This window comes from Desmodus rotundus, chromosome 5 (assembly GCF_022682495.2).
Source record: "Desmodus rotundus isolate HL8 chromosome 5, HLdesRot8A.1, whole genome shotgun sequence".
Taxonomy (NCBI): domain Eukaryota; kingdom Metazoa; phylum Chordata; class Mammalia; order Chiroptera; family Phyllostomidae; genus Desmodus; species Desmodus rotundus.
In genome coordinates, this window is record NC_071391.1 from 148,833,996 (window position 1) to 148,847,516 (window position 13,521).

Below are 13,521 nucleotides of genomic sequence, written 5' to 3' on the forward strand. Positions count from 1 at the left end.
GGACACATACGGGAGGCAAATCGATGTTTCCCTTTCTTTCCCCCCCTCTTCCCGTCCCTCTAAAGGTAAATAAAAATTTTTTTAAAAATTTTCCTATGATTAAAGCTACCTTTGTTGTTTTCACTGATCTGCATGCCTATTGTGCAAGCACTGCACTATTACCCTCTTCTTATTACTATGTTATTCTGACAAGATTCACCCTTTCAATCTTCTTTATCCAGATTTTTTTGACTCATTTCATCCTTTTATTGTCCCATAAAAATTTAGTACTCATTTTCTCCAAACATTTGGGGGGTAGGGAGGAATGTGATGAGAAAAATAATCACTGTCAGTACATTCCAGGAAAATTAACACTTTAAAAATCACAGTCTCTTCAAATATGTGTCATGTAATTGCCAACTCCTCAATTTTGCCAAAGTCAACATTTTAATTTTCATATAAAAATTTAGGTTTTAGCCCTGGCCGGGTAGCTAGTTGGTTGGAGCATCATCCCAATACACCAAGGTTGCCAGTTCAATCCCTGGTTAGGGCGCATACAAGAAGCAACTAATGAATGCATGGATAGGTGGAACAACAATCAATGTTTCTCTAAAAATTAATGAATTTTTTTAAAAAATTTAAAAATTATAGTTATTACTTAAAAAAATTTAGGTTAGCTATGGCTGGTGTGGTTCAGTTGATTGAACACCAGACTGCGAACCAAAGGGTCACCGGTTTGATTCCCATTCGGAGCACATGCCTGGGTTGTGGGCCAGGTCCCCAGTAGGGGGCACTCAAGAGAAAAACCACACATTGATGTTTGTCTCTTTCTCGCTTCCCCTCTAAAAATAACTAAAATCTTTAAAATCAAATTTAGGTTTTATACTCTCATTCAATAAAACTAAAATATTCTCAGCAATATGAGATTTTTATAAGTTTTGCTCATTACTAGATCCCTGTATGTGGCCTAACACAATTTAGGCTCTCGTAAATTTAATAAATGAATCAGATGTAGTCAAGAGAACATATTAAAATGTGTGTGTGTGTATAATATCTGCAACTAATGATGTATGTGTGAATGTGGACACAAATTAAAATAGTTGTTATTTAGGTAGTCAGGTATTTTCCTGGTTTGGGGATGGATCTCCACACCCCACCCCACCTCCAAATTTAATAATACAGGGAGGTATTTTGTTTGTAGTATTCTTTTTTCACTGCAGGGACACAAAAGGGGAAATAAGAGACCCGCTACTGCAATATCTATTATCCATATAACCTCCAATGATTTTAAAATATACTGTAATTTATGTATCAAACCTCTTATATAAAAACCCTCTTAAGAGAAGATATAATAACAATATACAATAAACACGCCAAAGACACAGAATTCTAAATTGATGGGGAAGGCAAACATGCCAGAACAGAACATGGTATCTGGTTAATCGGAAGAACTTTGCCATGTCACACTCGGTCACCCAGTGTTTACTTTACACGTTTTCAAAAAGCACTAAAACCTCCATGACAAAGAAAGTAGGATCAGAAAGTTCACATAAAAGTACAATCATTTAAGAGAAGAAATGACCTTAGCTACCAGGAAACTGATGGAATTACTAATGAAAATCCCAAACAATACCTTACTTTTTTGAGATCAGTTTCTTTTCATCTACTTTTACAATTATAGCATTATTTATTCTGCTTTGGTAGAAGATGTGACTTTACCTTTAACAAGTTTGGGACTTGTCAATGTCAGCATCCCAGCATGCCCTGATAGATCAAGGCCACTAGCAAGCCACACCGGCCCACACAAAATGTCTTCCTTATGATCTTCTAAAAATGGACACAATCTAATACCTAAAAGGGAAAATACATATTTTTGTTTAAATCAGTTGATAATTTAAAATGTAGTATCTAATAAGCAAAAACACCCATCCCATTTACATATACCACCACCACACGAAATACCATACTTTGAAAGTGTTCAGGTAAAAATTCACTATCATGCTAAAGAACTATAATCAATTATCTGACATTTGATGGTGTTTTCTATTCCCGTTTTATTTATATTCACGTTTATTTAAAAAAATAATAAAACCATAATACAATTTCAAATCCCAAGATATTGAAAAGCAAGAATGCAAGTATTAGTGCAGCTGTGTTCACAAAGATGAGCTGAAAGTTAAAGCATATTGCCAAAGCAGAATTACAGGTTATTTTTTAGTTGTGCTCTTAAAAATCAAGTTTTTGCAAGCTACGAGGAAACCTTTGCCCAACATGATGCACTGGTCCCTGCTCCGTTTACTGCCATGGACAACACTCTGCAATGTAACTCACACTGTGGTTCCTCTACATCCATGTGCTGCATTTCTTCATTCAAATCAACCAGGGATGGTTTCCCGTTCTGTTCCACGTCAATGTTAAGAGCTGGAGACAAAGGAAAGGTGATCTGCCTATCTACTGCTGTTTCTAGAGGATAAAAATATCAGTAGACTTAATTTTACTTAATATCAAGGATTTATGTGCCTAAAATTCTAAAATTTTCTGTTAAACTGGAAACTGCTATATTTTCATCACAGATGCTACAAAATGGTTGTCAGGAGGGAAAAAATTAGATTCAACCGATTGTTTCATACACTCATCTCTCTTTTAAATGTTAGTAAAATATTCACCTGAAGAAATAATTTGCTGGCAACTGAACTAAAAGTTCTTAACCCTAGGCTGCAGAGTACAAGCACCTGCGGAGTTTTTAAAATACCAATGTGTAAGCCCTAAATCCAATTAAACCAGAACCTGTCATATTTCATAAGGACACACAGAAATAAAAATTCTCACACACACACACACACACACACACGTACTTTTGAAATAAGAAATTTTTCAAGTTTCAATGTTTTTAACTCTCTGGGTAAAGTAGCCATTTTACTCTGAAATTATTCTCTGCCTTTTCAATTATCCTATGAAAGAGAAAACACTTAGAAGTAACAGCTAGTTCCCAATATAGATTGCTAAATGTGTACAGTCTATTTTAATAATTCAATATATCAAATTCTGAACTTGCAAGAAAGATAAATAAAGATGGGGATATTTCTGGCATTACACGAAAGGCTGGATTTCACTAATAACCTTAAAAGAGTTTGTGGCCTTCATAACAAAGTTCTTGTCCCAGTCATGTCTCCTCTTGGGGAGAGTAATGCATGAAGTCTAGTAAAGCCAAGAGTGAAGCCAATTCACAATGGAACTAACTGCATTTCCCAAAAAAGCATAATTAAATTATTTAAGTTTACGCAACTCTGAAAAATACTGAGTTACTGAAAAGCACTAAAATGTTCCGGGATTAACTTATGCACATAAAAACACCAAAAGTAGAGTGGGAAAATATTGTGGAGGGGAAGGATAGCACGGGGCAGGGCGGGGCATGCAGGCAAACCTGAACAGCCAATTTGAAATGTTTTTTTAAAGAAACCAAGTACAAGATTCTTCAAATATAAATTTGATTCATTCTTACCATTAACTTTCCCTAAGCCTGGAGCTTTGTTTTTCAGCAGTGTCACTTGTATCTGAGGAATGTTGGTGATATTTGAGTTCAAAACAAATTTGAAGTCCACATGTCCAACCATACAAGCTTTAGGTAGCACCAATTCAAATACATGCTCATCCCAGCTGTTGCTGTCAAACAAGGAAAAAAATGCTAAATAAAGCAAAAGCTGTCTTTAGCCATAACCACATCAGCATTAATACCACTTTTCACACTCTGAGTTTTAGCCTTCAACAAGAAGTTAATGCTTCTCAAATGAGAGCAGAGAGGTTGAACTTAGGGTAATAAATGATCTTACCTTAGGAACTCATACCTGCCTTGGGAACTACACATTACACTAAACCCTAGTTGCCTACAGTGTGGGCTATGATGCATGGGAATTATCTGTAGATTCCTGGGCCCAACCCTAAACCTGTGAGTAGGGTCCCGGGAATCTGCATGTTAAAATAAGAACTTCTTGTATTTCTTACACATGTCCATTCTAATTTAAATTCTATATACATATGCTGAAAAACAAACAAACAAAAAATCTCCAAACCACACTCGTCCACTAAATTCCAAACTCATATCAAATCTCTACCAGACAACACAAATTCATCATAAATCCAAACTTAATGATTACCCATTCTAATCTCAGCTAACAGAAATTCCACTTTGCAATTAGCTCAATCCGAAACCTTAAAGTCACCCCTGACTCTTCTCTCACACCAGACGTTCAGTACGCCAGTACTGACTGTTCCTTCTTACTGCTCCTTCCACGCCCAAATTATACCCACCATCAACTGTCGCCACCACCCTGGCTTCCACCACCATTTCGCATGGATTACCACCACAGCATCCGAACCAGAATCCTTGCTTCATCACTGCCCCTGACTCACATACAACCACTCATACTGTACTGTCAACAAAGCAGTCTTACCACACCCTTCTAATATATGAATTTTATCACATCACATTAGAGGGTACTCAAAGCCCTCTAACACCGTCCCATCTCACTCAGCATAAAAGTCTCACTGTGGCCTAAAAAGGCACTCATGAGCTGTTCACTAGCTACCTGGTTAGACCTCACCTCCTACCACTCCTCCCTACGTTCACTGCATTCCAACAAAATGGTCTTCTTGCTCTTCCTGGAATCCACAAAATACACTCTTCCAAATCTTTGTAGTTGCTGTTGCCTCCACATTAATGTCTTCATGGAGGCCCTTCTTAGGCCCCTTATATTAAAAATATTATATACATTTTCTCCCTCATTCTCACACGTGTATACACCCAACAACTCTTTAACCATACTGTTTTAATACATGTCAACAGCTTCTATGATTATATGACACAGTAGCTAGATGCTCACTGTCTGTCTATCCCCACTACAATGTAAATTCCATCAGTTATATTACCAGTGCCTACAAGTATGCCTGCACAAAACAAGTATTTACATATCTGTTAAATTCTCTTGCGCTCTCAGCTCTCATGTGAGATGCAGATAATCGCTGCCCACACCAGGAAAGTCTCAGTACCTCCACCTTCCCACTCACCACTACTGCTCACCAGCATGTCCTTAGCACCACCCATCAGCTCCCAGGCCAGCTGGCCCTGGGGGAGGGGAGGAGGGGGAGGGGAACCAACCTTTCTGGCAACAAGTACATCCAGCAGACCAAGCCCTCACCTTGGAGCACATCATCAACCTGTATCCTATTACCAATCCAACTTTTGGTACAAAGAGCCCCTCTATGAAAAGGACAGCTCTGCTGTAGCCAGATTTCCACACAGGAGGGAGAAATTTGGTAAAACTGGAATGAGGAGAACTGTAGAAGGGGTTCTGATTGTACATGAGTACCATGTGTCACTGTTAAGGCTGGGAACAACTTTCTTCAAACTACCTGGTGGTGAGCTTAACCCAAGAGAAGATAAAGTTGAAGGACTAAAACGCTTAATGACAGAGATACTAGGTCATCAAGATAGAGTTCTCAAGACTGGGTCATTGATGTCTGCATTGGTAACTGGTGCAGACCAATTTTGAACCTCCTCAGTATTCATATATTCCTGCACATATTACAAAACCAAAGGAACAGAAGTTGTTTTTGTTTCAAATTCAAGAGAAAATCTGGTTTTCCCTAAAAATGACAAGCTGGTGGCCAAACCACTGTTTGAGTTGGCTGACAATGCACCAGGATGCAGACCCACCAGTTTTAGTCTCCCTGGGCCTTCGAGCAGGCTGTCTCACAGGGAACCGCAGCCCTGCACAGTGGAGAAGCAAAGCACCTCTGTGCGCACAGCTGGACACAGCGAGAGGCCACGTGGTAGGAAAAGGCTTTTTGGTTTTCTTTCTCAACCCTAAAATGGCACCTGCTTTCTACTGTCTGAATAAAGTTAATATGAAGAACTAGAGAGTGGTGTATGAATGTGATGTTTAATTTGTTTTTGTTTCTACTCGTGCATTTTTGTACAACATGAAGTGGACTTCTATTTGTGTATTTTTAAATTTCACATTAAACGTATAAAATTCTAACATATCTGTTAAATGAATCTGTGGATTGCATCTCACTATTTTATCCTACAAATAAGAACATAACAATTTCCAAAATTAAGGTGACACACAAAACAAAAGCTATTAATATAAAAAAGTGAAGAAAAACAGTAATGTATCTAAGTTCCCTCTAACAAATCATACAATATGGACTTACATAACCTGGGAAAATGTCTTACCTGTCAGTCTGTAGTTTCCAAGTTCTAGTATGCTGAGCAGCATCTCCGTGGTGTTGTTGATGCAAGTGCTGAGGATGCCTCCTTTGCTGCTGTTCTTGTTGAACTTCTACCCAGCATGGAGGAACAGTAGCTGAAAACCGTGGAGTCAAAGTCTCAAAGCGGGTTAGCTCCACTAAAGATGTCAAGATGTCAAGGGTGAAAGGCTGGTCCACCAATAAATCAACTCCTTAATAATAGTGAATGTAGAATTTGAAGTAAGTTTTTTTTTAAAGTAGTATTAATTCATGTTTCTTTCTGTTCAATTGCAACACTTACCAAACATCCTGAAAGTTAATAATGTGGACTCAGATGCATGCAACTAAAGTAACTAGCAGTGACTACACAACAGGCATAAGAAAACTCCATCTTGAATATTTGAAATCACGGGAAGGCTACTCGCTACTGGAGATCCGCGAACTCCACCTGTTAGAGGAGTCCTGACTGAACTTCAGCCCTAAATTAGTAAGCGCAACAGAAGTAATGGTGCTAAATGCAAGCCCAACTTCCATCAGATCAATATTAACTTTTTAGATTTTCTTATTTACAAAACAAAATGCAAAACATCAGCAAGCACATAACACCTGTCCTTTTAAATACTACTTTTTTCTACTTTGTTGTGGTAGTTAAGAATATCATATATACATACCACCATTATAAGAGTAATAACCAGCTTCAGAGAAATTGTTGTTTTAAACAAACATATGCATTCACATTTGTGAAATGTCTAACATCGGACAAAGCTGAATGGTTGTTATTCTTGTTTCAATTAACAAAAGGTTAAAAAGAAGACTGAAATACAAAATTTGATAGGTTTGGAATATTTTCACAAAGAAAATTTACACCAAGTTCCAGAAAATTATTACAAAGTGTACCTCAAACCACATTTTTTTCTCAAAGCTTAGAGTTTAATAAATCTGACTGAAAGTGTATTAAATTGTTTAAACATATAAGAATAAATACACAATTTTTCATAAATAAATGCAGGGGTTTTCTTGAGTGCCCCCTCGTATTATCAGTACATCAGTGTCCCTTCACATTACAGTCGTGCACCACTCAATGGTGGGATGCATTCTGAGAAATGCATCTTTGGGTGATGTTATCATCACAGAGTGCACTCACACAAACCTACATGGTATAGCCTACTACACACCTAGGCTATCCATCTGCTCCTGGGTGCAAGACTGTATGTGTAGTATGTTACTGTATAAAACAAGATTAAATCGAGCATAAGAGAAAATAAAGGAATCAGGAAACAGCAAATAGCATGTATAAGGTTACTGCCAGTGTCATACAGCATACTATTAATCTGGCAAACTTTTTTTGTAAGTGAGAAAAATGTACACTCTAAAATAATAATTAAAAGTATAGTATACTAAATGCACAAACCTGTATCATAGTCATTTACTATTTTTATCAAGTATTACGCAGTGTACATAATTTTATGTGCTACACTATACAAGGAGTGATCCCTCCAAAAACCGGAATTATCTTCTGGAAGGCAGGCCCCTTGTAGTACAGGCTTAATTACCCTGCTATGTGAGTGTTCCAGGAACCCATCTGTGTCAGTGTACCAGCTGGCGCTGTTGTGAGAGGCTGCATTTGGCTTCAGTGAATTTATTTTGAAGACTCGTTCAACACATTTGCCCATTTCACGATGGGTGATTTACAAGTGCACCTGCCCACACTGCACTGAATGTTCAGCAGTTTTAGACCAAAAACAGCATGACCCCCGTGTCCCTCCCAACCTATTCACCTGATCTCACCCCACGTGACACTTTTTGCTTCCCAGAATGAAAAAAGCCCTCCTCAAAGGGAAACATTTTGCGATGTGGAAGAGGCGGAAAAAAGGCCTAAGCACAAAAAGGCACAAAAATCAACAAGTTCAAAAATGGTTTTGAGCAGTGGAAAAAACATCTCAATAGGTGTATTGCATCATATGGAGAGTACTTGGAAGGTGAGCAAAGTTTAAACATGTAAGAATAAGTACATAATTTTTTATAAATAAATTGTTTGGGGGGCTCCCCCTTGTACATGACTGGCAAGACAGTTGGTTTGCTTATACCAGCATCATCACGAACACCCAAGCAAAGTGTCATAACATAATGTTACAGTGGCTAAAACGTCACTGGGCAGGAGGAATTTTTCAGCTCCATTATAACCACATGGGACCACCATCGTATATGTGGTCCATGGTTGGCCAAACATCGTTATGTGGTGCACCACTGTATTTACCTCTTTATAATCTAACCCACAGCATTTCTACTAAATATTATGTTTATGCACTTCATGAAAATACTTCGTTATAGCAATGAATTATATAATATGAAAATACTCAGTATGTTAGTTTTTTAAACCAAGTTGTAGAGTTAATCAGGACAATCAAGTGTTGACTAATTACAGCAGGAGATTGAGGCAGTGTATCTCAACCAGGAGACAACCCTCCCAAGGGCCGTTTGGATGGGGGCAACTGTGCATGCTACTGGAATCTAGCGGGCAGAAGCCAGAGATACTGCTAAGATCGCTCAGGACAGTCCTCCCAAAACAAAGAGTTATCTAGTCCAAAATGTCAACAGTGCTGAGGAGGCTGAAAACCCCTAGCATATAAAGTAGTGAAGATTCTGCTAATAATCACTAAAGTTACTATACCAGTAATTGCTAAAAGTTTGCCTTTGGTTCAAAGCAGAATGATCAAAAATGCCCAAATACCAACTTTATGTATTATTTCCATTTAGACTACATTTGAGTTTAAACACGCTTTTCATTACAGATTTACAAACTTCTTTTAAATGCTCTATCTAGGGAATAAAATGTGGAAATACTAAGAGTAAAACATAACAGGGCTATCTATGGAAGTACAAAAGGACTAACAGTAGGCAAAGAGGCTGGGAAAGAGAGCCCAGTGTAACACACGAAGAGCATAAAACTGAATTGTACACTCTATCTAAAGTTTCACAATGGGGCAATGAGGGCCTGCCTATACTAATCCAGGGCGAAAGTATGCTTTCAGCTTTTCGATTCCAGTAGTAGTATTAGTAATGTGGGCCATTCTGTTGACTTGACACTTACGTAATGAACTCTTCTGTTTTTCTCTCCTCTCTAGCTAGACTAAAAACTCTTTAATAACCAATAGCATGTTTTCACCTTAGGTAACTGAACCAGTATTGGTCAACCTACCACAGGTTGAGAACCACTTCTTATTTTATGTTTACATTTCCCAACTACCGGAAAAATGATAATTAATATACAAAAACAAGCCGAGTAAAAGAATGCCAATAAGGAAATGAATTCCCTCAACAAAGTAACCAAGATTTGACTACAAAAACTGAAATAATTTAAGAATATAAATAAAAAAGACTCAGAAGACTTACAACATCTGAAGAATTTGCATTTTTAAAAAATCTTTTAGAAACTTAATACCATACCTGAAATGCCAGGACTTGAAGGATTTGATAAAGGCTTGGAACCTTCTGAAGATGGTTCCATTCCTTTACAAAGAGATCCATCCACCAGTATATCAGCTTCATCAATATCATCACAGGTCCCTCCAATTTGGAGAAAATGAAGCTCACCACCTACAGTGTAGTAAAATTCCATCAACACAGACACATGGAAAATGGGTAAATGTACAAGTGTACTTTACTAGTTAAAAATTTTTATTTTAATATCACTTGACAGTTGGATAGAAAAGGCAGTCAAGAGGAATCAGTGAAATAAAAATAGACCAGCAGAAATTAACCAATCTAAGTAAAACAAAGAAGAGATTTTTAAAAATCAAAAGCATCTCATTGACCTATTGGACAGATCAAGTATATGAACGTATATGTAATTGGAATTCAAAAAAAAAAGATAAGAAAGGCATAGAAAAAAATGTTTATGAAATAATGGGCAAAAACATGAGATTTTATGGAAAACGTTATACTACAAATCCAATCAATTCAATGAACCTCAAGTGGTATAAACACAAGGAAATCCACAGATACACATACACTACAGTCAAGCTGCTCAAAGTCCAAGTCCATGAGAAAATCTTCAAAGCAGCAAATTAAAAATAACTCATCACAGACACGAAAACTACAATGGAAATTAACAACTCACTTATCAGAAACAATGGAGGCCAAAGGCAATAGAATGCCATGTACAGAAACAGTCAACCAATAATTCTACATATAGCACTATTGTTCAAAAATGAAGGTGAAAGAGACCTTTACACATAAGCAAAGGCAGAGAATTTTTTGCTAGCAGACCTGCCTTACAGTGAGTACCAAAGAAAGACCTTCAACATAAAAGAAAGCAATGCCAAATCACAAGAAAACATAGAAATAGTAACTAGGTAAACAAAATGTTTTTTTCTCATTTGTTAACTTTCATAAAAGATAAAGATTTTATAAAATAACTAACACGTTGCCCTGGCCGGTGTGGCTCAGTTGGTTGGAGCATTATTCCGTAACCAAGGAGTTGCCGGTCCGATTCCTGGTCAGCACACGTGTCTAGGTTGCAAGTCCTGGGCACGTGGGGCGGGGCAGGTGGCAACCAATGGATGCTTCTCTCTCACATCAAAGTTTCTTTCTCTCCCTTCCTCTACCTCTAAAAAGCTATGAAAAAATGTCCTTGGGTGAGAATTAAAAAAAACAAATACTTTTTGGTTGTGTTTATAACTTACCTAAATGCTATACATAAGACAACAGTAGCACAAAGGTAGGGGAGAAAAAAGATTAAAGTTTCTATCTTTTACTAGCATTAAGTTAGTATTATTCTGAAGTAGACTGTTTTAAGTTAAACCACTAAGAATATAACTCCCAAAATAAGAATGATGCTCCTCAACTTATGATGGGGGTTACTTCCCAGTAATCCCATCCTAAATTGAAAATATTGATAAATTGAAAATTCATTTAATATACCTAACTTACTAAACATCATAGCTTTAAGCCTAGCTAGATTCTACTGAACGCTTACCACCTTGGCACCATTTTAAAGTAAAAAAATCCTAAGTCAAACCATCTTCAGTTGGGAATCATCTTACACTTTTTAAAAAATATCAACACATGCACTAGTGATGCCATGCCAAATGACACAGTAGGAGGTTCTAGGACGGATCTCCAAAGGTTAGTAGTACTTCCATCACAGCAACAACTGAACTAGAAAGAGCAACTGGAATCAACTACGTAGGAACTCTGGAACCTAACAAGGCACAACATCCAAAGGAGCGCTTGATGAAAGAAGAGGCTGCTGGTCTTCCGTAAGAGCAAGCTGCAGGAACCAGCTGCCATCCCCCATTCCTCAGCCCTGTCCCAGCTGCAGGGAAAGTGGCCCACATTTCTGGACTGGCTGGCTGTCATGCAGGTGGGTGTGAGGGAGCTTGTTTCACGTATCTGTGCACCCGCGTACTCTATTTCCAAATATTCATCAAGGACAGCTGCATCAAATCTACTTTTTCGTATATTATTAGTAGTAGTACTAATAAAATTAACTTACAGCCTTTATTAATTCCAAGAGTTTTATCAAGACTCAATGATCCCCCATGAGAGTTTTATGTTATTTTGATATACTCATATAAGACAGTGTCACGTCCATTTAATTCACAGTCTGCAATGCTTTTTAAAAATCTTTTATCTGCTTTATGAACTGGCATATATGCATTTTAAAACATCAACTTTTCTTTCCTCTTTATTGTTATTAACCTAATCTTTTCAAATGCGTCTTGATGAGTCAATCCTTAAAGAACCAGGGGATAATTTTCAAAGTGGTTAATTTCTAAGGCTTTTTCTTGTCCTTCATTCATGTGAGATCACTTCCTAGAACTTTTTCACTGTCCAAACTCCAAGAATACGTTCATCTATTTTGTGGCTTAAATATTATTTCTCCTCTAAGTTGCCAACAGTATATTTGATCAAATAGTAATTTCAATCACTAAACCCTATTGCATTTGTGGAAAATACTAGAATCTTACAAAGATGTGCTCTGAGGCCAGGGCCCTCAGTTTCCAACCCCAGCTTTACTTCGGAAGGCCAATAGCAAGTTAAATTGTTTTCATTTTTTTAAATCTTTTCAGATTAAGATTCAAAAAAATGCCTTTAAGAGTCTTCTAATTTTGTTTTACTCTGGCAGCATCTAATCACTCTGATGACAGAAAGCCAAGTCTGAATGCTCACTGTGTGCCCCTCGCTCTGTGACTTAGGCACGTTACTTAACCTCTCTCCCCCTCAGTTCCCGCTCCTGTAAAATGGACACAACTGTAGTACATACCTCATACACTGGTGTGATGACTGAATGAATTAACAGAGGTAAAGCTCTCACAACAATGAACTTGCCACACATGATCAATAAATTGATATTACCCTTCATACAACATAGTATTTTAATGGTTTTTCTGAACTTTATCAACTCTAATTAACTCAAAGTTTTACTAGCCCAAAGTTATTCTGCATTGCTCATTTTTCATATTGATCCTCTGTTGGGTTTTTATGTTATTTGAAGATATTTACTCTTGCTGTTTCACATGATGTATTTCAAAGAAGGCAAACTGAACCACTACACTCACCATTATCCTTCGTAGCTGAAGTCTTGAAATCTTTTTAAAGAGAGGAAAAACAGGTTGATTCCTACCAAAACCACCGGAGATATGTAACTCTTCTTAAACCCTATTCCCCTGCCAAGTATTGGCTACAGTTACCTAGGTTTCGAACATCTACTGGCCCTAAATTCCTACTAAAATATCATCAGGACTATTCGTGTTGCCTGATACTGTCAGTAATCCTTTCCAAAAATTGCTTTTTCTCTCCAATTTAAAATACATATTGAGAAAAGTAGGGGAAAAATTCCACACTACATGTTAATCCATATTGGCCCTCAGATGTTGCAAAACTATTCACTGTCACTCAGAGGTCAGGAGTAAATCAGACCAAAAAAATTAGCAACAGTAATAATCACTTGCTAAATATTTTTATTTTATAAAGAAATAAGGACCAGTATCTATGCCACCAGAAACTTTACATACATTATTTCATTTAATTCTAACAAGGCTGCAAATAGGCCTTCTCGTTCTAGTTTATAAATAAAGAAACAAAGGCTTACTGAGTTTAAAGTAACTTGCTCAACGCCACAAATTTGAGCAGATGCAGAGTCAGGGTTCACAGAAACAACAGCAGGTTATTTTCTTGAGGTTAAAGCAGAAAAGATACTTTCTAAGAAACTTATTAGTTTATTTACAATAGAATCCTTACTAGGGCAATAGAAAAAAGTTTTAAAAACAGTTGCAACAGTAGAAAGGT

General features: G+C 37.2%; 1 protein-coding gene and 1 pseudogene across 10 annotated transcripts in view; one reads left to right on the plus strand and one right to left on the minus strand.

Moving 5' to 3' along the window:
* Positions 1-13,521, minus strand: part of BIRC6 (baculoviral IAP repeat containing 6) — a 199,338-nt gene that overhangs the window by 130,793 nt on the left and 55,024 nt on the right. For 7 of the 10 annotated variants that reach the window (XR_008426870.2, XM_053924547.1, XM_045189317.3 and 4 more), the window contains exons 11-15: positions 9,676-9,825; positions 6,215-6,440; positions 3,482-3,642; positions 2,311-2,442; positions 1,699-1,830 (exon numbers count right to left, since the gene is read on the minus strand). Coding sequence is in view for 9 of the 10 variants with exons in the window: in XM_053924547.1 (XP_053780522.1) it covers positions 1,699-1,830; positions 2,311-2,442; positions 3,482-3,642; positions 6,215-6,440; positions 9,676-9,825 (801 nt within the window). In the remaining variant the exon portion in view is untranslated. The remainder of the gene's footprint in view (positions 1-1,698; positions 1,831-2,310; positions 2,443-3,481; positions 3,643-6,214; positions 6,441-9,675; positions 9,826-13,521) is intronic. The other 3 variants (XM_053924549.1, XM_053924548.2, XM_024552635.4) reach the window with 1 other exon arrangement.
* On the plus strand, positions 4,852-6,185 carry LOC139440896 (cleavage and polyadenylation specificity factor subunit 5 pseudogene; annotated as a pseudogene).